This window comes from Mobula hypostoma, chromosome 18 (genome assembly GCF_963921235.1).
Source record: "Mobula hypostoma chromosome 18, sMobHyp1.1, whole genome shotgun sequence".
NCBI lineage: Eukaryota > Metazoa > Chordata > Chondrichthyes > Myliobatiformes > Myliobatidae > Mobula > Mobula hypostoma.
The window spans coordinates 40,359,099-40,383,713 of record NC_086114.1 but is presented as its reverse complement, the minus strand read 5'-3'; the positions used below and the strand labels follow the sequence as shown (position 1 = coordinate 40,383,713).

The 24,615-nt window shown below is 43.6% G+C and overlaps 1 protein-coding gene across 12 annotated transcripts in view; it reads left to right on the top strand.

The window, feature by feature from the left end:
• LOC134358497 (sorbin and SH3 domain-containing protein 1) overlaps positions 1–24,615 on the top strand; it is a 214,518-nt gene that overhangs the window by 169,272 nt on the left and 20,631 nt on the right. For all 12 annotated transcript variants that reach the window (XM_063070773.1, XM_063070782.1, XM_063070777.1 and 9 more), the window contains 3 exons: positions 10,710–10,888; positions 17,519–17,604; positions 22,159–22,326. In XM_063070773.1, coding sequence (XP_062926843.1) covers positions 10,710–10,888; positions 17,519–17,604; positions 22,159–22,326 — 433 coding nt within the window. The remainder of the gene's footprint in view (positions 1–10,709; positions 10,889–17,518; positions 17,605–22,158; positions 22,327–24,615) is intronic.

Below are 24,615 nucleotides of genomic sequence, written 5' to 3'. Positions count from 1 at the left end.
AATGATGGATGCTGCCTTTTAGAGGCATTGCCTTATGACGATTTCCTTGATCCTACATCTGTAGGAGTTTGCTAATGTCTTTGGTGACATACTGTACCAAATCTCCACAAACTCCTCATGAAATGTAGCTGCTGGCATGCCTTATTTGTAATTACATCAATATGTTGGACCCAGGAAAGATCTTCTGAGATGTTAACTTCCAGGAACTTGAAACTGTTCGTCTTCTCTGCTGCTGATCCCTGCTGAAGGAAAAACAACAACAAAAACATGACAATTATTTTATTCTGGTTGGAAGAGTCAGTGAGTCTTCGTAATTTTAATGGCGTGCAGGAGCAGAGTGTATACTCAAATCCTGAAAGGTTGAAAGGTTGTTATCGGATGGTTGATATCAGTAAAAACACATTATATGATTAGCAGAAGAATATACTGCAAAAACAAGGAAGTTCTGTTTATCCTTCATAAATTACTGTTGCTTTGCATCCATTCCAGACCTCACATAATATAAATGAGTCAAATTTGAAGATGTATATATGGGTTGCTTGCTGCAATGGGAAGCGGGATTTGATTGGATGGGGGAAGACTGTATTTTTTTTACAGAGGTTTTTTATAGAGGTTGTGGCTATGCCAGCATTTACTCTATTACCCTGATTGTCTCTGAACAGAAAGGCAATGAGAGAGAGTGGACTAGCTCAGTGGTTCTGGAGTCACGTGGAGACCAGACGTGGTAATCCAAAGATTTCTTCCACTCAGCCAGTGGTGATTTTCCAACAATCTGGTGATTTCATGTTACCATTTCTGAGAGTAGCCTTAATTCCAGTTTTGTTTACCCACTTCCAATTCAGTTTCCTAACTGCCAATGTGGGATGTGAACTTGTGAGATTCCTTTCTGGGGACCATTGGGCCAGAGCTTTAGCTGCTAATTTGGTGACTCAATATTGCCATAACTGCTAAAGCATCAAAGTTTATGAGAAAGTCCAGTTGGACTTTAAATTAAATTTGGAATAGATGAGAAAGAATAGCTTGTGGTGACATGGGCGAGAAATCAAAGTCATGGGTATCAGATGTCTGACAGAAATCCTTTACTGAACTGAGGAGAGATCTTCTTACCCAGTGAATCAATGTGATCTGGAATGCAAATTCTGCTAGGCCGGCGGAAGCAGATTAATGTCAGATTGGATCAATAACTGAAGGAGAATATTTCACTTGTATTTATTTTGTAATATTTTAATCACCCCAATACATATAGGATTAATGGAAAGTTTCTGGAGAGGGTGCAGAAGAAATTTATCAGAATGCTGTCTGTAATGGAAAGCAAGTGCTGTAAGGAGAGATTGCAAAAAACTGGAGTTGTTTTCTCTGGAGTATCAGATGCTGAGGAGAGACCTGTCAGAAGTTTGTAAAATTTTGAGCGGCATAGCTGGAGTAGGCAGTATCTTTACCCCAGTGTCAAAATCTCTCGTACTAGAGAGAATGCATTCGCGATAAGTGTGGGTAAGTTCACAGAAGACGTGTGGAGGCATGTTTTATTTTACACAGAGTGGTGGGTGCCAGGAAAGCAATGCCAGGGATGGGTAGTGGAGGCAGATATGATAAAGACGTTTAAGAGGCTTGTAGATGGCCAAGCAATGCGCAGAAAATGGAGGGACAAGGACCATGTGTAGGCAGAAGGGATTAATGCCATTAGTTTAATTAGTTCAGCACAACATGTGGGCTGAAGGGCCTGTTCCTGTTCTGTTCTGTTCTAGGTTCAATTTTCAATGACACAGAGGAAGGCCATTTGGCCCATTGTATTGATGCTATCCCTCAGATCAATTCTTAAGTTCCATTGCCCTAAGTAAGTAATGTTAGTCCGTCATAGCTTGAGCAACCAGGATTCAATTTTGACTGTCTGTACGGAGTTTGCATGTTCTCCCTCTGGCCATGGAACCTTCCTCCATGTGCTCCTGCTTTCTCCCACATCCCAAACACACCAGGGGTGTAAATTTGCTGCTGTAAGTTAATCCTTAGTATATACAGGAGGACCAGAGTGGCACAGATGGACATCTGAGAGAGGTTCAAGGGAAACAAAAAGGGTGGTAGACTTGTAACCATACTTCAGAGCTGGGATTCCAAGCGTTAATTTTTAATTTGAAGTGAACTCACGGAGTCACTCAGAAATGGATTAACACAATCTGAAAAAGTTGGCTGCGATTTATATTGGCACGTGGGATCTGCTCCTTATACAGTGTCATGCTAATGTCCCCTGTAATGTGTACCCATCTGCTCATGCCATCAGTGGCCTGTCTTTGAAGGCTGAGCCCGTGACTGGGCTGCAGAGGGTGGTCTAGATAATCAGCAGCATGTTCCTCACCCATTTGCCAATAAATTGTTGTACTAATCTTTCTGCAGATTACACGTCCTTTCCATAATAAACCTGGGTCTCCTTAGACTCTGAAACAGAAGCTCTCTTCAATTGTTATTGTCATTTCAGCCCACAAAGCCATCGTGGTTGTAAAATGCCGAAAAGTAGATCAAGGAGCAAATAATGTTGCTGAAGAAAAACATTTGCTTCTAATGTTAAGCATTGAGATGCACAGGATCGATGGTAAATTGGCTGTTTGGATTCAGAGTAGAAGATAAAGTGTAACAGTGCTGAGAGGAGTTATTCTGATGGGGGAGGGGGTGTGGGGTAGGTGGTCTGTGACTCATATTCCATAGTGATCACCACTGGAATCTCTGCTGCTTGTTATATGAATAAATCACTCAAATGAAAACATGGAAAGGTGGGTTAGTAAGTTCAAAGATGTTGCAAAGTCTGGTGGTTTTGTGGATTGTGTAGAAAATTGCCAAAAGGATACAGCATGATATGGATAAATTGGGTGGAGAAATGGCAGCTGCTGTTTAGTCCAGCCACATATGAGTTGTTGCACACTGGGACATCAAATATAAAGTGACAGGATTTTTAAGAGTATTGATGAGTGATCTGAGGGTTGAAGTCCGTAGCTCCCTGAACGTGTCTGCACAGGTTGTTGGGCTGGTAAAGGTGGCGTATGGCATACCTGCCTTCATTAGTCAAGACAATGAGTTCAAGAGTCAGGAACTTGTGTTATGGCTTCGTAAACCTCTGATTTGGTGGCATCTGGAGTATTGCATTCAGTTCTGGTTGCCCCATAACAAGGGAAGGAGGTGGAGGCTTTGGAGAGAGTGCAGAGAGGTTTACCAGGATGCTGCCTGGATTAGAGGACATCTGCTATAAGGAGAGGTTGGATAAACTTATGTTGCTTTCTCTGAGATGGTGGAGGTTGGGGAAAAATGTGATAGAAGTCTATATGATTATGAAAGGCATACATAGAGTTGACAACTAGTATCTTTTTCCCCAGGGTTGAAATGCCTAATACTAAAGGGCATGCACTTAAAGTGTGATGGGGCCAGTTCAAAGGAGATGTGTGGGACAGGTTATTTATAGAGCGAGTGGTAGGTGCCGGGAATGTGCGGCCAGGGGTGGAAATAGAGGCAAATACAGTAAGTGGTGTTTGGGAGACTGTTAGATAGGCAGAGAATGGAGGGGTATAGACATTGTGTTGGCAGAAGTGGTTGTTGGCCATTTAATTACGGTTAATGAATTTGGCACAACATTGTGGCTATAGGGCCTGTTCCTGTGCTATGTTAACACCATTTGTATCCTTTAGCTGTTCCAAAATTGCCCACTTTCCAATTTGCAACTGTGTCAATTGGGCACAACAAGCTCCCAGAGAAATGCAGCAATCACTGGGTGATTCAAGTTTTGGGATTGGCTTTGGCTCCCGGTTGCCCAGGAGCCTAGAGAGGAACCCACTTCTTCATTTGGAAAGAGTGCCATATGGAAATCACTTGAGAGGGGCAAGGGGACCTTAGTTAAGTCTTCTGAAAATGAATATCCCTGGTCAGTGTTGCACCAGGCTGCCTCTTGCTCTGGTCTAACGTGGTTGTTGAACCCATGACCTTACTCAATGGTAAGAGAGCCCATGAAAAGCCACTATGTTTATTACAGCACATTTGGGTTGCACAGTTAAGTCTTCTTGTATATGTGAGCATGGATTTCTTTAGTTTGTGGTAAGTCCTGGCAGTGCGGGTTTCTGTATCTGTGCTCACTTCCCTAGCTCTACAGGCTTGCCTGTGATCCCACTGTCACAGCGAAGGGCCTCAAGTCCATTGTCAGTAAGTCATGTGCACGCAGTGTTTTGGTTCAGGTTTAAAGCTGGAGCTCCAATGATGATTTGTGAAGACCATAAAACATAGGAGCAGAATTAGGCCATTCAGCCCATTGAGTCTGCTCTGCCATTTCATCATGGCTGATTCCAGACTCCATTCAATCCCATACAGCTGCCTTCTCACCATATCCTTTGATGCCCTGACCGATCAGGAAACTATCAACTTCCACCTTAAATACACTCACAGACTTGACCTCCACCCCAGTCTGTGGCAGAGCATTCCACAGATTCACTACCCTCTGGCCAAAAAAATTCCTCCTTACCTCTGTTTTAAAGAGTCACCCCTCCAGCACCCTGGATCCTTTGAATGCAGTGCTTTAACCAGGTGCCTGTAATGGAGAAGATACAATAGATGGTTTTGTATGTTATTCCAAGGTTTATAATTACTGGAGTGTGGTTAGAGAAAACCACAGCTATGCCCATTAATTCCATAAGAACACCACTGACGAGTGATTATTCAATATGCATTCTTAGCTGGGAAAATTCCCTGCGAAGTAACAAAAATTGGAAGTGGCAATTTAAATTACTGCTTAGGAGGCCAATTTATAACATTGCCAGAGTGTGTTTATAAATTTATAGCACAGGATTTTAACATTCAGTACCAGAAGGTATCTCTAAGGTTACCAACCTGTGGGATAGCTGAAGGGAAAGCTCACAGCTCAGTAGTTTGCACTGTGAGCCCTGGCTCACTGATCTTTAAATCAGATCCATAGTCTGAGTCCCAGAACATGAACAGAATTATCTAGGCTGACACTCCAGCACTGGACTGAGGGAGTGTCATTCCTGCAGCCCTCAGTTCAGGCATTACACTAAGGCCTCTCCTGTGTCAATAGTCGGGCTTTCAGGGCACAGTCTGTCTCTCAGCTGAATCTATTGACAGCACCTGAACTGGTATTGTTTGTGGGGACTGGCTGTGTACCATGTAGGTGTTGTGTTTCCTGCAGCACAGCTTTGAGTGGCAGGCACTATGTAAATGCAGTGAGAGAGTGTCCTGGCAACAGGCTGTCCAACCAGCATGGGAGCTAACGGAGTGACCAGCTGATGTTTCAGGTGACTACCCTACCCAGAGTGCTATTTGAGGAAATTAAGGCCTTTTATCCTGGACCTCAGTTTGACTCATGTTTAATATAGGAACACTTTAGGAAAATGTCAGGGCTTTGGAGATGGTACAGAACAGGTTTGCTGGAGTGTATTTTTTTAAGAGTACAGTAAGGTAACAGATCCTTCACCCAATGAGCCTGCGCTTCCCAATTACACCCGTGTGACCGATTAACCTATTCACCTGTACATCTTTGGACTGTGGGGAAAAAACTGGAGCACCCGGAGGACACCCACGCAGTCATGGGGAGTACATACAAACTCGTTGCAGGTAGTGGTGGGAATTGAACTCAGTGCTCTTACCATTGCTCTGCCGTACCAAGTGGTACCAGGCTTTGGAGCCTCAGTCCTGTAGAGTGACTGGAGAAGCTGGGACTGACCTCCTTTGGAATACAGAAAGGTGATGGTGATTTCGAAGGGACACTAAATTATGGAGAGTTTTGCCGAGTCAAAAGTTATTTGATTGGGAGAAGGTCAATGACCCAAGGATACAGATTTAAGGCATTCCATAAATGCTTAGAGAGAAGATGAGAGTTTTGCCTGCAGTGAGTTATTACGATCAGGAATGCACTACATTAAAAGGCACTAGGTGAAATCATTGACGTAAATATTTGAAAAAAAAATTATCAGCATGGCATTAAAAAAAGGGAAAAATAACTAATCAGAGGGCTCTTTCCCAGGACTGGAGCAGGGGTGATGGGGCAGGCAACCTCCACTGATTCTAAAGGAGGACAATTCAAAATCAGAATCAGGATTAATATCATCGGCTTGATGTATGTCAAGAAATTTGTTGTTTTGCAACATCGTTATATAAACTATAAATTACAATATGGAATATATAAATATAATTTAAATAAGTAGTGTTAATTCCTTACTCCCTTGACTGTAGTGATGCCTGACTTCAAGGCTTTCATAATAGAACTTCAGTTCTGAGTGCTATTTGCTTATTTTTATTGTTTGTATGATTCTTTTCTCCCTGCATACTGAATGCTTGACGGTTTTTTTTTAATAGGCTCGATCAGGGTTTCCTTGTTTTGTGGCTGCCTTTAAGGAGACTAATCTCAAGGTTGTACAATGTATACATACTTTGATATTAAATGTACTTTCAAAGCAATGTAACTGTACAAGACCTAGTGATGCCACTCGAGAGTTTGGCATTTCTATCTCAGCTAGTGTTTATCACATCAACAGAACACTTAATGTGGTTATTCATCACAGCTGAGCACAAGTTATTTGCTATGAGGAATAACTAGCTTCTTATATTATGACAGTGAATCTATGTCTTAAAAAGCACGAGTTGGCTGTAGAGTACATAGCAGAGTGTGAGAGGCCTGGTAGAAAATTACACTGCCCTACACCATCGTACAGGGTTACAGATTTTTATTGATGCACTGTAGAAAGCATCCGATCTGGATGCATAATGACTTGGTGCTGCAACTGCTTTGCAGGTGAATGCAAGAAACTGCAGAGTGTTCAGCACATCGTGGAAACCAATCTCCCCTCCATGGTTGAGGCATTGATTGTGTGGATAGTCAGGCTTTTTCCCAGGGCTGAAATGGCTAGCACGAGAGGGCATAGTTTTAGGGTGTTTGGAGGTAGGTACAGAGGAGATGTCAGGGGTAAGTTTTTTACGCAGAGAGTGGTGAGTGCGTGGAATGGGCTGCTGGTGGCAGTGGTGGAGGCGGAAATGATAGGGTCTTTTAAGAAACTCCTGGATGAATACATGGAGCTTAGAAAAATAGAGGGCTATAAGTAAACCTTACCTTAGGTAGTTCTAAGGTAAGGACATGTTCAACACAGCTTTGAGGGACGAAGGGCCTGTATTGTGCTGTAGGTTTTTTATGTTTCTATGTGTCTCTCCCTCTCCCCCTCCCCCTCCCTCCCTCCCTCCCTCCTGATGATGGTTCTTTTTAGTCAGTTAGTGGGGTTGACCCCACTCCTCAGAAAGGAACAGCGTGTGCGTGAGTGGATTTTAGGTGAGTAAGGAGTTGCACAGGTCCGCACCCACCCTCTCGACATCCCCTCCCGCATCCAGCCGGCATGGTGGGGTTCAAGACAGCTGGGGGAAGCTCTGTTGCAGTGAATGGCCAGACCAAGCTTTGGTGCAAGGGATGCCCTTTCCGTGCTTCACGGCACGTGGTTGCTAGATGGCTGTTGACCCTACGAGAGGGTTCATCCGTCCTTTGACAGGTCCTGTGTTTTGTCCTGCAGGGTGTCTAGCCACCCTCCTCACCAGGCAAACCTGGTGGGGGAGCTGATTTAGTCGCCAACCACCTGACCATGCGATAGGTAGTTCTGGGTTACATGGTACCAGCAACACTCAGACGAGTGACCTGACTACACCTCTCACTGCCTCAGTAAAGCAACCAGTACAAAGACACCACCTGCCCCATACCCTCTCCTCTGTCCCCTGTCCCCTCTCCCCTTGTGCAGCAGATACAAGATCCTGAAAGCACGTGTCGGTAAACTTAATGACGGTTTCTACCCTGCTGTTTTAAGAATGTTGAATGGTTTCCTTATATGATAATAGGTATCAATGTTAATACCAATTCCTTTGGAAAGTTTTCTTGAAGATCAGGTCAGCCAAAGCAAACCAAACAAACTAACTGCAACTGCACAATCCCAGTTTCTGGTCAGGCCATATCAAAGGCGAGTTTATTGTTGAGCTTATTGACATATTCTGAAGTACGTGTATGTTCAGGTGCAATGAAAAACATACACTCAGTGGCCACTTTGTTAGGTACACCTGTATACTTGCTTGTTAATGCAAATATATAATCAAACAATCATGTGGTGGCAACCCAATGCATAAAAGCATGCAGATATGGTCAAAAGGTTCAATTGTTGTTCAGACCAAATATCAGCATGGGGAAGAAATACGATCTAAGTGACTTTGACTGTGGTATGATTGTTGGTGCCAGATGGGGTGGTTTGAGTATCTCAGAAACTGCTGATCGCCTGGGATTTTCATGTTCAACAGTTTCTAGAGTTTACAGAGAGTGATGCAAAAAACAAACAAAAAAAAAAATAAAAACAGCCGGTGAGTGGTAGTTCTATGTGTGAAAATGCCTTGTTAATGAGAGAGCTCAGGCAAAAGTGGCCAGGCTAGTTCAAGATTATAGGAAGACATTACAACAATGGTGAGTAGATGAGTTTCTTTGAACGTACACCACATTGAACCATGATGTGAATGGACTACAGCAGCAGAAGACCACAAGCATACACTCAGTGACCACTTTATTAGGTTCGGAATAAAGTGGTCACTAAGTGTACTTGCAGCAACATCCCTGGCACATAGCATCTTGTAAGCAGTATTCACAAGAAAAACAATTAAACACTTTTTTTTACAAGAAAGAGCTCACTTAAAAGAAACAAAGTCTCTAGTGATTAGTTGAGCTGGTTGGTTCGTAATCTGAATGGTTGAAGAGAAATAACTGTTCTTGAACCAGGTGAAGTGGGACTTCGTAAATGGACTGTATTGTTGGTCTTGGAATTATGCTCCATTTAGGAAATGGGAAGTCCTCCCCACAATGGGTGGCGTGTTCTAGGCCTGGAGTGATTTATCCTGGCAAGGCCCGGGTCCTAATGTGAAGTACTGTATGCTGCTTGGACAATCTAAATGCAGGCCAAGATGGACTGGAAGGCAGGGTGTTGGGTGAGGATGGATCACTCTGGGCGCTGAGCCAATTAGGAGAGGTCAAGAATGGCTTCTCCGGCAGCGAAATCTAGGCCCGGAGCAATTTGCCACATCCTACTGCGAGGTTGGGACAATTTAAACACCAGCCCAGATGGTCTGGGGGTTCCTCTCCCTGCGACGCTAAGGCTGTGAGGCTGCTCCCGGCAGCTGTACTTCGTGTCCATGAACTGTGCAGTGATTTGCCCCGCTAATATGATGAATACCAAGGCTTTGGGCCTAGTCCGGGCTGCTCCCAGGATTTGGATCTAGGGACTCAATTTGGTTCAAAATGTCGTTGTTGCTCACTTCTATTGTTTGCATGATTGTATTGCGTTTTTTCTTCTTTCTCTGTAGGCACTGGGGGTGGTTGGGTTCTTTTGGGTTCCGTGCTTTGTGACTACCTATAAGCAAATAAATCCCAAGTTTGTAAGATTTATGCATTCTTTGATAATAATTGCACTTTGAATCTTTGAAACACACCTTGTAATGTTACAACACCAGAACTGTTCATGGGTAAAATCATTCTTCTGCAACAAATCTGGTGCCTTTGAGACTGAATTGCTCCCTACTGTGGCAGATGTAATAATGGAGAAGATTCATTAATTCAAATGTTTTGGACTTGTCCATGTCTTGAAAAATATTGGAAGGAAATTTTTCAAACTTTTTCTTTACTTTTCACAGTCAATTTTAAGCCTAATCCTCTGACGGCCTTATTTGGTATTGTTGCAGGACAAGATATTAAGTTGAAGACATCTGATTTACATATTTTGACCTTTAGCTCTCATATAGCTAGGAGGGCACTTTTCTTTAAATGGAAAGATGTTTCTCCTCCTACTCATGCTCAATGGTTATGCGATGTTATGTCATGCTTAGATTTAGAGAAGATTCATTGTTCAATTTCTGAATCTCGTCAAGACTTTCAAACATTGTGGGGACCCTTTCTGAATTATCTTCAAAACTTTCAAAGCCCTCAATTCGTTGTTTAAATTTAAGTGTTGGCTATTATTAATTTTTATTATACGGGAAGGTATTTTACATTTTTTTCTCCTTCTTCTTACATCTTCTTCGGTCTTGGTAGGGGTTAGACTCTTTTTTTGTAATAAATTAGTATATTTCAATATAACTTTGACTAACCTGCATGAATACGGGGTAATGAGATTGTTATTATGAATAGATATAATGTAATTAGTAGTTGTTTTTTTCGACCTTTATATATACTTTCTTGTACTCTGTATTCTTCTATGTAGAAACTAATAAAACAATATTGAAAGAAAGAGACTGAATTAAGCATCACACTGTGAAATGTGAAGACTGAGGAGAAGGGATTCTGAATGTCCAGTTCCATTCCAAAGCTGGGGAGGGGAGGAATCCCACAGCAGAAATGTCAGCGTCCTTAATGGGAAGAATACAAGGTTTTGGTCTAATTTACAGTGGCTCCTATGAACTTAGTTTCCCAAATAATTTGCAGTTCATTGTAAGAGTCAGCTTTGTACTTCTCCCCCTCACAGTGAGCCGCACAATTGGGCCTCTGACTGATGAAGGTCGTTGGCATTCCTGGTAACTATTTGAAAGTATGTGTGAGTCATGTAACATTTCAGAGTGGCAGTTTTCTACAAATGTCAGCATCTGATGGAACTGTTTTTAGTCAGTTGGACAAGTCACCCAGAAACGGGCAGTGACACTTGTACCGTTGTTTTATTTTCCAGCTCGGCTTTTTCACCCAGTTACCACGCAGTGAGTCAGCTGTCGGAGGTGGGAACAGGGGAATCTGTCACCCAGGACAACGAAAGGCAGATCTACAAGACAGTTCTGGAAGGCGGAGATATTCCCCTCCAGGGACTTAGTGGATTGAACAAGAGAACATCCAGCTCCTCTTCAACCAAAGGTGAACATGGTCAAAGTGGCCAAACATCCAGCAGAGCTTCATCCTGACTCTCACATGAGATGATGCCTGCCTGCCAGTTAATCAGCACTCACCCTGAGCCCAGTGTGGAGATGTTACACAGGATGGGGTCTCCATCCTCTACCCGAGTTGTTTACAATCCTTTGCAAGTACATTTATGCAGATGCTCACAGGTGACATTCTGAGTGAAAGGGCCTCTCTTCTGGTTTTGCTTGACACCCAGTAGACCTTCGTAGAGCTAGCACACCCTCAATGTTAAGATTCAGAGTACAGACCCAATGGTATGAAAGCATGGGATCACACAGTCTGGGTTGGTGCTGGAACTCCATGAACAATTCCAGAATTAGGAGAGTCTTTATTTCTCTGTTGTGAGCAGTTTAGCAAAATGTGAGCACTGATCCAGGGTTGGAGTTTGACGTCATCACTGAACCAGCTTTCTTCGCGATCCAATAGTTTGCCCATCTGCCTTTAGCCCACAATTCCCTAAGTCGGCTTGGGTAAATGAGTTATGGACAGGGCAAGGTTTGTGCGTGGCTATGTTCTGCCACCGGGTTGGTGCATTGACCCAACAGAATGCAGACTCTACCACATGTTGATAATGACTACCTGCTGAATGAATACTGCTGTGGACCGCACTAACTTCACCTGGCCACCGAGGTGCGACATGTAACTTGTGCATGAACTAACCAGCTGTAGTTTCAAACACCGTCTTCGTACTCTAGGATGGCTAATAGTGTTCCTTTATTTAAGAGGGCAGCACGGGTAAGCCTGGAGACTACAGACCAGTGAGCCTTGGGCTTGTGGTAGGGAAATTATTAGTGAAAATAATAAGGAAGAGAATTTATCTGCATTTGAAAAGGCAGGTGTTCAGCTGGGATATTCAGCTGGCCTTGTGTGAGCAACCCCGGTCTCACTAATTTAAATGAGTTTCTTGAAGAGGTAACTGAGAAGACCTGATAAAGGCAGTGGCGTAGAATTTGTCTTTGTGGACTTTAGTAAGGCTGGTCCAGGTGGTTAAGGGATATGAGATCCAGGGCAAGCTGCCTGACTGGATCCAAAGCTGGCTTGGTGATGGAAGGCAGATGGAGGTGGTGGATGAATGCTGTTCTGTTTAGTCCAAGGGTTCCCAACCTGGGGTCCACAGACCCCTTGATTAATGGTGGGGGTCCATGGCATATAAAAAAAAGGTTGGGAGACCCTGGTTTGGAGGGGTGCACCACAGGGATCGACACTGGGACCCTTGTTGTTTGTGATGTCTATCTATGACTTGGATGTGAATGTATGAGGACTGGTTAGTAACTTTGTGGATGACACAATAGTATGTGATGTGGATAACGAGAAAGGTCGTTGGAGGCTACTATAGGATATAGACTGGATGGAAAGTTGGGCAGAATGTTGGCAGATGGAATTTAATCCCTCTAAGTCCATTCTGGAAAGTCATGTAGAGTACAGTACAGTAAATAATAAGGCAAACGGAATGAAAAACCTAGAGGTATGTACACAGAGGCCCTGAAACTATGGATGGTGCAGAAGGAATATGTCATGTTTGCCTTCAGAAGTCGGGGTGCAGAATTTCAGAGGCGGGACATTTTACTGTGACTATACTGAGGGGTGACCTGATAGAGGTTTATAAAGTTATTAAAATACATCAAAAAGGTAGATAATCTTTTTCCCATGGTAGAAGAGGATCAGAAAAAAGAGAGCACAGGTTTAAGGTGAGAGTAAGGAGCTTAAAAGGAATCTGAGAGGAAAGATTTTTTGTATGCAGAGTGGTAAAATTCACTGTAACAGACAAAAAATGGTGGAGGAACTCAGCAGGTCAGGCAGCATTTTTGGAAATGAATAAACAGTCAATGTTTAGGGCCAAGACCCTTCTTTGGGACTGAAAAGGAAAGGGAAGGATGCTGAAATAGAAAGATGGGGTGAGGGGAAAGAGGATAGCTAAAAGGTGATAGGTGAAGCCAGCTGGGTTGGAAAGGTTAAGGGCTGAGAGGAAGAAATATGACAGGAGAAGTGAATGGGAAAGGGGAAGGGACCCAGGAGGAGGTGATGGGAAAAATTCTAAATTTGCTGCTAGAAGAGGAGATGGAGTCAGTTACAATTACAACCTTTCAGAGATGTTTAGAAAAAAAAACAGTTAAATAGGCAAAGCTTAGAAGGATACAGACCTATTGCAGTAAGTGTAGAGTAGACGAGCACAGAAGTTGACATGGACGTGGTGGGCCGTAGGGCCTTTTCCTGTGCTGTATGATTCTACTTCACTCCTGGATCAGTGGGAACACTTGTTGTCTGTGGGAAAACCAAGAGTCAGTCGCTCCCATTGTTACCAGCCTGGCATTTTTCATTTCCTGTCATGCCCTCCCTAAGTGGCACTGCCAGTTGGTGCTGAAGTGTTGATCCATGTTTAGTGGGGTTGGCATAGAGCTTGTGTGATCATGCAGGTGAACTGATTGTTGTTGGATCAATTTAACCAGCACTATAAATGGAACTCTGGAGAATGGAACCAGATTTAGGTAGGGTAAATAGGTCTATATTCAGTTATACCTTTTGTTCTTAAAACAATCATGTGTATTAGTTTGCTATTGGAATTGGTTTATTATTGTCACATATACTGAGGTACAGTGAAAAACTTGTCTTGCATACTGTTCCTACAGATCAAGTTATTCCACAGTGCGTTGAGGTAGTAGACGTTAAAGCTAAGAGAGTGAAGAGTACAGTGAGTGTCCAGTTCAGGTGGACAAGAAGGTGCAAGGTCATAACTGAGTAGTTAGTGACATCAAGAGTCCATCTTCTTGTATAAGGGAACCATTCAATAGTCTGAAAAAGGTGTGGGGGCAGTAAAAACTGTCCTTAAGCCTGGTAGTACATACAGGCTTTTGTATCTTGGCAGAGGGCAGACGAGACAATGGCTGGAGTGGGTGGGATCACTGGTTATGCTGGCAGATTTACTGAGGCAGTGAGGAGTGTAGACAGAGTCCGTGGAGGGTAGGCTGGTCTCCATGATGTGCTGAGCTGTGGTTTCTTGCAGTCACGGGCAGGACAGTTGCCAAACCAACCTGTTATGCATCCAGATGGAATGCTGTCTATGGAGCTATGATTAAAATTGATAAGGGTCGATGGGGACATGTCTAATTTCTTTAGCCTCTTGAGGAAGTAGATTTTGTTGGTGAGCTTGCTTGGCTGTGGTGTCTAGGTGGTTGGCCTCGCCTGCAGCCAACAGCTGCTGACTCCTTTGAGTGAGTTGATAACTGTGTGACCGGTTGCATTCAGGATACGAATCCTGAGAGATGATGCTGAATATTGCACCAAGCACAGTCACTTTGTTGGCTGACCAGTGTGTTAATCAGAAACCATGCAGCAATTGGAAGCAGGCCACCTGGGCTTCTGCTGTCCAGCTGACGGACTGAGAACTCCCTCTGGTGACCCTCGTCTGTTGATGATCATGAAATGGTGTGTGTGATTTTACTAACTTATTATGTTCTAACATTTGTGTTTGTTCTGTTGTTCTGCATGCTTGCCAGTGGATTTTAAAGGTGCGATTGGCCGCAACATTTCAACTACTTCAATTAATAATACAACAATTAATTGTAGTAATGTACTAGGCTATAAATATAAACCTAAGAAGTCCCTATCAGCAGCAAAAGCCTGCCTTTCTGAAATCCTTCCCTCAAACTTCAAGCCCAAGCTACCTGTAAACAGCATTCCGGCCCAGGATAGAGAGGGAGCCCCTCCACAGAAAGCCCAGAGCTGTGAAAATCTCCTCAGTGACCGCCTGCTCGACAACAGGAGAGTTGTGATGAAGGAGACTGGGCGAAGCTTTGAGTCTGTCTTGCTCAAGGAGACACAGGAGCCTGCTCCTTGTCTGAGTGGTGATGGAGGACTGCAGAAATCAGCCACCCTTGCAAGGGGATACCCGATTCCAAATGGCTTTGTGAATGATGTAGCCCGTTTTATCAAACTGCAACAAAATATGCACCAGTTTAGTCAATCGAAGCATTGGGGAGCAGGTCCAGGCTCTTCTGTGAGAGATGCGGTGCTTCAGTCTAAATGCAGTTCTACCTTCCAGGATGAGCAGAACACAGATGAGGATGAGTTGGAAAGTTTCTCAAGACATTCAGTATCCTCCAGAGTCAGTCAGTTTGAACAGATAATCCAGAGGTCCCGATCAATGCCTTCATTGGATCTGGGCAATGTCTCAACGTCGGCTAAGAGCCCAGTGGCATCTCCCTCTGCATCGTTCCTGCAGTCAGCACAATCAGCCCAATCTCTCTTGGATCCCCCGCCCCTGCTGTATGACAACCCAAAGCCCGATGTTCAAATTTCCATCCAAGGAACTTCGGCATCTGGCAGTGAGGTGGAGGAGGAGGCGTCCAAGCTCAGTGAAGTTGTGGTCGCCGAGTCAGTGACTCCTCACCCTCGCGTCGAGCTTGACTGCCTTTCCCTGCTCTCAGCCAAGAGCTGTACAAGTGGCTGTCACTCTGTCAACACGCACACAGCGAGCCAGTACGAACGAGCCTGTCTCAGCTCTGGCACCAGATTCACTGCTCTATACAGGCACAGCGGACAGACCACTGATTCCCCATCGACTGCACAACATCCCTTGTCCCCTCTCTCCAGAAACCTCTTCCTCCTGAGCCCAAGGCCGTTCAGACTTAAACAGCCCTTCCTCCACAGGCTTCGAAGCCCTTTAGCGTATGTGGACTCAGCCAGCCAGACCGAGGCAGACCACAGGGTAGGACGTCTGCTTGATAACCCAGTCGCGCAGGGGCCACTGCCCAATACCAAGCCGTCGCATCCCATGCGCACAACCTCCCTTCGCATCGTGGAAACACTGAGACACTTGGCTGCAAGCGGGCCGTGCCGAGGGGTCGGCGTTTGGCAGCGTGATCTCTCAAAGGGATCTGCTGGTAGGAGCCGTGCGTATCTGTGTGTGCTCCATGGGGTCGACCCAAGCAACAGTCGGCACAGTGAACTTGGATCTACCAGTAATTCACCAATACTCTGTCTGTTGCACTCTCCCACTGTGTTTCTGTTCCAGCACCCTCCCCTCTAACCCACAAGTCCCAGCCTGTGATCTTTATTTCTGTCGTCGGTGACATTAATTCTCCTTAGAGTCTGTTCTTTCCCTCCCTGTCTGACGTTTCACCATAAGCTCTGGAACATTGGTAACTGGCTGACTTGTATGTTGCTTGCCCAGTGATTCCAGACAAATCTTGTCTCATGGTTGCAAAGCACCAGTTAAGAACGATGCTGGCGTGGAAGCATTCATAAGTCTGTCTGGAATTGATCATTTAAGAATCCCTTACTTCAGGTTAGACATACTGGCAATGGAGGTGGCGCAGAGGAGGTTCATAGGGTTGATGCTGGAGATGAGGGGGTTAACCTATGAGGAGAGATTGTGTCACCTGGGACTACACACACTGGAATTCTGAAAAGTGAGAGGGCATCATATAGAAACGTTTAAAATCATGAAAGGTTCCATAAGATAGAGGCAGAAAAACATCCAACACATGTTCACTGGTGAACGAGACTAGAATTAGGGGACATAACCTCAAGATTCAGGGGAATAGATTTAGATGAAGATTAAGAGAAACTGCTTTTCCCAGAGAGTGGTGAATCTGTGGAATTCTCTGCTCTGGAGAGAGGTTACCTCAACAAATGTATTTAAGATACAGTTAGATTTTTGGATAACAGAGTAAATGAGGATTATGGGGAAAAACAGGTAGGTGGAGCTGAATCTATGGCAGTTTAGTCATGATCTTATTGATGGGCCAGATGACATACTCCTGCATTTATATATATATATATATTTTAGCAATACAACAAGTTAACATGCCCTTCCAGCCCAGAGAGACCATGCCCCCCAGTGACACCCATATGACCAATTAACCTCCTAGCCTGTACATATTTTGGATGTGTTTTTATGTTGTGCTCTTACCAGGCACTTTGTTGTCATGAAAGATGATCCTCAGCTGAAATCCTCACGCACGCAGCTGTATTGTACAGTCCCACACAAGTATGTCGAGGGAATCATATCCTCACTCAGAGTGAGGATATCAGAGTGAGATATAGGTGTCACTTCTCACTGGTCATACTGTCCATGCAAAGTTACTGCACATACTACAATGATGCACCCACTAAAACTATTTGGGTTTACCACTATTTGCCCAAATTCAGATATTGCTTAATATTTGTTTTATGGTTAAAAATAGCCACATTGCAAAAGGGTTAGCAGTTGAAGTCTGCCACTGAGCTACAGATTAGGATTGGTTTTTAAATACTTGTTCCAAGAGATAGCTTCACTAAATGATCGTCTGAAGAGCAGAAAAGGCGCCTAAAAGTTTAGAGTGAGAATTCCAGGTGGTTGGACGTGGATCACCAAATCCACACCAGTTGAAAGTGGGTGAAGGAAACTGTGGACCTCCAGAGGGCAGAAATAGAGGACTCAGATCGAGTTCCAGGAATGCTAACATCACTTTGTCTTTTCAACCCACTTACCACAAGATGAAGTTTGCTACTGCACCCTGAATTTTTTCCTGTCTCTTACAATTAAGCTGGAATATCACTGGTGACATGAAAAGATTAACTTTGCTTTGTGTTGTCTTTGAGTAGAATCAGACTCACTGAGACTGTCCACTCCAATTGAGCGCATGGAGACCCCCGAGGAAATCTGCCGTCGTCGTCATGAGGATAAGGAGGTGGGTCCCCAAATGGTAAACACTCTGGTGCAAGGGCCAAGGAATAATGAATAATAATTTTTTGTAGAATCAGTGTAATGCTTGCTCTTCTTAAAGTGAATTTGGAAAATGTTTGAATATATTTGTTACTTTTAGTTCAACTCATTTTTGAGTAGGCAATTACTCTTCAACCTGTTAGCCACTTTATACTTACTGATTGCAATGCTTCTCATCATATTTTGACTTATTTAACAGTTTGCAATGGGCAGTGAGTTAGTTAGTTGGTCTTGCAAAGGTTCACTGTGTCATGTGACACTGATCTGGTCCTGTGCCTCTGTTCCGGAGCATGAGATATCCTGCTGCTGTCTGGCTGCTGACCACGAAAGCGTACTGGTTTGTGACATCGCAAAGTGTCACTAGGTATAGGGCTGATCACACAGTCCATTTAATGCTGGTACCCCCTCACTCAACAGATTCAAGATCTTAGCTCAGAGGTGATTACCTACTTGATTGCACTGCATCCTTTAGAATTGTGTTAATTAAACATAGTTAGTCTATAAATGACAGTGATCAATAAACACAGAATACATATTGATACAAGCTCTAACTGGGGTAGTAATTGCAATAAAATCTATTGACAGTACCACAGACAATATTGTTCAATCTCTATACTGTGGTAGCACTGTGAAAGAGTGTGTCCACTCTGCATCTTTCCCTTTGGACCAGCCCCATTGCGTTCCAGGTTACCTTTGAAAGCAGCATATGTGGATGGGACAAGAGAGTTGCTGTTTCAGGCCAATGGGCTTTTTCCAGCTCTGGTGAAAGGACTTTGACTTGAAAGGTTCATTCTTTTTTCTTTCTCCACAGATGCTGCCTGACCTGCTGACTTCTTCTAGCATTTTCTGTTTATTTTTTACTTTATATTTCCAACATCTGTAGTGCTTTCGATTTGTCGTTTCTGGAAGCTTCTGTCAAATCTGCTTCCGCCACAGTTTAGGACGATGTACTCCATACCATCACAATTCATGGTGAAAAGGGTTCTTTCCTTTTTATCTCCATTTCCTTTTCCATTTGGTTTATGTTTGCTTCTCTTTCCTGGAAATGTTGGTTCTTGCTCCAAAACCCTACAAAGCTCTGACAGGACCTCCAGTAGCATCTTCCTCCTGTCACCTCAGTTCCAACCTGGGTCATCACAACAACATAAAAATGTCTCTTTATTCCTTCATAAGTTTGGTCCTCTGATCACTGCCCATCCAGCTTATGGAAGCTTCTCTTTATTGATGCTTATTTCAGCTATTAAATCTTAACTATTCCCATCTCATTTCATTGAAGAAACCTAACATCTCCATCTTCAGTATCACCAACTTTAATATTTGATCTTTAACAGGGGGCATTTTTAGTTAAATTGAATGTTATCCTTCTCAGTTGGATCTCTCTACAAAATTCACTTGATGTACTCGACATTCAGTTAGCCAAGAACTGACAGCTACAGTACAGTGTAGCATGTTCCTTGTCCCATTTCTTTACGTACAGAATCAAAGTGTGCCTTTCTTATATCATCGCTGTCTACTTAAGCCGGGAGCTCACACTCTTCATCAGAAACAAGACAAGAGAAAACAAATTAGTCTTAGTACCTTCCCTAGGCAGGGGAGGACAACAGGTAGAATGTTTTACTTAAAGAATTGTGTGGAATTCTGGTTACCCCATTAAAGGAAGGATGTGGAGGTTTTGCAATGGGTACCGTAGAGGTTTACCAGGATGCTGCCTGGATTAGAGTGTATGAGCTATAAGGAGAAGTTAGACAAACATGTGTTGTTTTCCTTGGAACATGGATGGCTGAGGGAAGACCTGACAGAAGTTTATAAAATTGTGAGGGGCAGTCAATCAGAATCTTTTCCCCAGGGTATAAATTTCAGGTACTGGAGAACATGGATTTATGTTGAGAGGAGGAGAGCTTAAAGGAGATGTTCAGAGCAAGCTAGTTGACACAGAGATTGGTAGTTGTCTGGAATGAGCTGCCGGGGCTGGTGGCAGCAATGGTAGTGGTGTTTAAAATCTGTTAGGTACATAAATATGCAGGGAATAGAGGGATATGGATCATGTACAGGCAGAAGTGGTTTAATTCAGTATCGTGTTCAACTCAGACATTGTGTGCCAAAGGGACAATTCCTGTGGTATGCCATTCCATGTTCTGTGGCAAATTACTCAGCTTCTGAGTTTTGTTTGACCACACTCTGCAGTTCCATGCTATATAGTATTGTTAAAAATGCATAGATACCTGAAAAGTATACAAAGCAAGGAGAAAGCCAAAACTGAGTGGTTATGAGAGCAGAATGGGCTCCTTGATCTTTAAGAATAACCCAGATGGAGAACTTTAAAATTCTGCAAGTTTTCCCTAGAGTACATAGAGGGTATTCAGAATCAGAATCAGGTTTATTATCACCGGCATGTTTCATGAAATTTGTTAACTTAGCAGCAGAAGTTCAATGCAATACATAGTCTAGCAGAGAGAAAAATAATACTAAATAAAATAAAACATAATAATAAGCAAGTAAATCAATTACATATACTGAATAGATTTTTTTAAATGTGCAAAAACGGAAATACTGTATATTTTAAATAAAGTGAGGTAGTGTCCAAAGCTTCAATGTCCACTTAGGAATCGGATGGCAGAGGGGAAGAAGCTGTTCCTGAATCACTGAGTGTGTGCCTTCAGGCTTCTGTACCTCCTACCTGATGGTAACAGTGAGAAAAGGGCGTGCCTTGGGTGCTGGAGGTCTTTAATAATGGATGCTGCCCTTCTGAGACACCGCTCCCTAAAGATGTCCTGGGTACTTTGCAGGCTAGTGCCCAAGATGGAGCTGACTAGATTTACAACCTTCTGCAGCTCCTTTTGGTCCTGTGCAGTAGCCCCTCCATACCAGCTAGTGATGCAGCCCGTCAGAATGCTCTCTACAGTACACCTGTAGAAGTTTTCCTCTTGTGGGAAAGAATAAATCTTCATATCACTGAGAAATCAAGGCATTCAGAAACTTCTTGTTTCTGAGGTTGTGATGGTTTGATAGGGTGAGGCAGTGGATTTCAGCAAGACCTTTTAATCACTTCTGGAAGGACAGCTGAATAAAAAGTGGAAATAGTTGCAAAAGACGTGATTGTTTAATTCACTAATAGGTGAGTCTTTGCAAGGGAGGTTTTTTTACACAAGGTGGTTGATATGTGGAATGTGTTGCAAAGGGAGACGGTGTAACCACTACATTTAAGAGATGCAATTGAAGAGGCAAATCAAAGAAGGACATGGTTATAATGCAGGCAAGTGGGATCAGTATAGATGTGCAAGAAGATTGGCATGGTGTGTTGGGCCAAAAGACCTGCTTCTATGCTGTAAAGGTCCCTGCCTTCATCTCTGTGCTCCTTCAGTCGTGACTTATGGAATACGCTAATTTCAACCATTCTGCCTGTGGGTGCTGAGATTTTCCCACCTCAGCCCCGAGCTTCGGAATTCCCTTCCCAAGACTGTGCTGCTTATTCCTCCTCTGAACCCAGCACTTGCTGAACATCTGTGCTGATGTTTGACTTGCATCACTTTTTGTCTGGAATGCTCCGGTACCTTCAGCTGCTTCACTTTACTGAAAGTCCTATGTGAAATGTAGATTGCTGATGCTGCATTTTAAGTTATAACAAAGGAAACTTAGGAGGAGGTGTATCAAGATATTACATTTCAGGATCCATCATCTGAGTAACTTCAGGCAGGATGTATAGCAGGCTAGGGATGAACAGGATACCTTGGGCTGTTCTTTGGTCTGTTGCAGATTGTTATTGGTCAGTCAAACCATTTTCCATGCATCCTGTGACTACCAGGATGGGAGAAGGTGACTTTGGTCTTTCTCAAGCAGATTCTGTGGACTATGTAATTGCCACTTCTCCTGGTAGGAAAATAGAACTACAAACGTTTGTAAAAGGAGTAGGCTTGTGTTCTATTAGAATATTGTTCTTCACACTCACCTCACTGTATCAGAACTGCATGCTGTTGCCATTAGCCATGTGTTAAATGTGCTGGAGTTGGCCATCTGGAGAACGTATCAAACCAAATCTATCAACTTTTCATTTGGAGACTTTGTCACAGATGTTTAACTGGTTTCTTGCCTCTGAGGTCAAAAGCAGTGCCATACTTAAAGCTGGGGTGGCCTGTAAAGCCCCACCAGGCTCTATCAGAGTGCTGTCCAATCTCTGCTCTGTTTTAATGTAACTGTTTATTTTTGCGCCAGATCATGCTCTTGTGAAAGAAGTCCATTAATTCTGTTTTTTCATTAACCTTCATACAAAGCAATTCTGACCATGCTACATATTCCAGTCAAAAAAACTCAAGTAAACATTTTAACAGATTTATGGGTCTCATCTGAAAACCTCATGTTGCACATAATCTATATTAAAGCCAGATTCACAATGCTCGTACCATCACAACATTTTAAATGTGTTTGAAGTTTTTTGACAAGAGAATTTGGCCTTTTTTTTTTGTCTTTCGAAGCAGCAGAAACAGATCTTTTTATGATCCCATTTTGTGCAATTTTCTAACAGAGACTGTTAGAAGAGCAGAGGCGGCTTAAACGAGAACAAGAGGAAGCTGATATTGCAGCCAGGAGGCACACAGGGATCGCTCCTACACACCACCAGTTTATCACTAATGAGAGATTTGGGGATCTCCTTGACATAGACGAGGCAGCAAGAAGGAGATCAGGGTCAGAGGTCGGTTTTACTTACCTCAGTGCTCAACTTGACCCAAAGCAGTGCCTGCTACCTTCTCTATGCTGTGCTGTTTGCTGTCTGGCTTTCCGTGGCGTTTCAGAACTAACACTGCAGTAATAGCCTAATCATGATGGAGTGTGGGATAATGCTTCATAGTTTGGGCACCCAGCATGATTAAACCTGCCTCATAGTTCACCCTTATGGCTGGATTTTGTTTGTGTGAGTGTGTGTGAACCTCTTCTTCTGATCCATGTTTATACAGCCTTGTGTTTTCAACTGAAAGTCTACACCTGTACTTGTGTGCCTTGCCAGTCCCATTACTTTGTGGGTTGTGCTTGGGAGAGTGGGTTGAAGGAGAATGTAACTTCAAGTTTTGCCAAGTCAAAGGATTCTCTATGGTTGGTGTGGGAAACGGTGCATTTAACAGCTGCACTCACTGTAATAGCAGTCTGCTTTCTTGCCCTTTACAATATTTCTCATTTGCTCTTCTGAGCTTAGCCCAACTCCTGTTTTCTGGCTATTGCCATGAATGTCAAAACTTGGCTGGGGATTTGATTGAGTACGGCACCATGGTCAAGCCACAACCCATCCAGTCACAATGGTGGTACTGTAGGGATTGAGGGATAGGCACCAGACCACGCTGCTCTTGCCTTCAGTGGTACCGAGGCTGTTGTGAACAGCTAATGTCAGTGGAATCATACTTGACACCGGATGGTAATGGAATCCCAAACTTTGGTCTGTGGGAGGCAGTGTGGTGCTAACTGAGGCGTTTGCTGGTGAGGACAGTTTGGTTATTCCCAGTCCTTCGGCAAAAGAGCTGGTTCAAAGATTGGTATCAGTGTCTTCCTTTCCTCCAGGCCACTGCCCCTTTCATCTTGCTCCCAGAGTGACAGGTGAGTTCCCCGAAGGGCTGGGGATGATGGGTCTGTCACTGCCAGAAGGGTGCGAGTCAGGGTCTGTCACTCTTTGCTGTCATTAATACCACAAGATATTGCTGCTAAAACACTCCAGTGCAGATTCCTTGCCTCCGTTCTGTGACCTAAACTCAAGCTTGTGCTTTGATCTCCACTTCTGAAATTGGATATTGATTATTTTATTGCACACAACAGAGGAGGAATCTCTGCTCGGAATTGTTTACAACTGAACAAACATTAACATAAAATCCATTCACTTGTCACAATTATTACTTTTTAAATATTTGCTTTTATTGTCTTTGAAGCTGCTGCTTTGTGTCAATTTATATTATCTCCTGATGTTTTCCACTTGTTATTGCAAAATTAATACCAAGGATCTGAAAAACGACACATGCCTGCTGCTTGCCCTATAAATATGGTGCACAATTGTGTGATCAGGACAATGACACAAAGTACTTGAGGGTTTTCACTTTTGATATTACTGACATTTCACTGTGAAATTGGTTGATTCAGATGTTCCCCTGTACTTCAGAATTTTACAATCATGGCATTTGGTTCTCCTTTTCCTTCATCAATTCCTGCATTCTGCAGCGTGTTACCTTCGAACCAAAGCTCTAGGAGGGGTACTGCTACGATTTACTCCCACCTTATAACTGTTCTGCACTGAGTCATGCTGGCAGGACAGATCCCAGCTGACCTTTATGGTGCCCTGCCAGACTAACATCTCGTTCCCAGTAAAGGGAGCAGTGGTTACTCGGCAGTCAGGTGACAGACTTCAGTATTGTGGAGGGTTCTTGCACAAGACCATCCTCTGGTTATGCCCTTGAGTGAATGAGAGTGTTTGCACATGAATGCAAATGACTCCTTACTGGTGTGACTCAGATTGGTAGTCATACAATACTGTGCAGAAGTCTCAGGCACATATATTTAGCTAGGGTGCCTAAGCCTTTAGCACAATGCTGAACAGCAGTACAACCCACCCATCAGCTCACCAAATCTACACCAACCATCAAGCACCCATTTACACTAATCCCAATCTATTCTCCCCAGATTCAAATCAACACCCCACAGATTGTTCCATTTAACTACACACTACGGGGGATTTAGAGCACCCAATTAACCCATCTTTGAGATGTGGGAAGAAACCAGAACACCTGCAGGAAACCCAGCAGTTGCAGAGAGAACGTGCTAACTCCGTGATCTGGATCAACACTTTGACGTCGTGTGGAGGCTTGCGTGCTTCAAGGACTCCATCAGGTGATGCCAGCTCGGGGTCACCCATGTGGAACAGCTGTGGATGAGATGCCAGACGAAGATCGAGCCAACCCTGGCTCCCGAACGGACAGACTCGCGTCTGCCCGTCCCGGGCCGTACT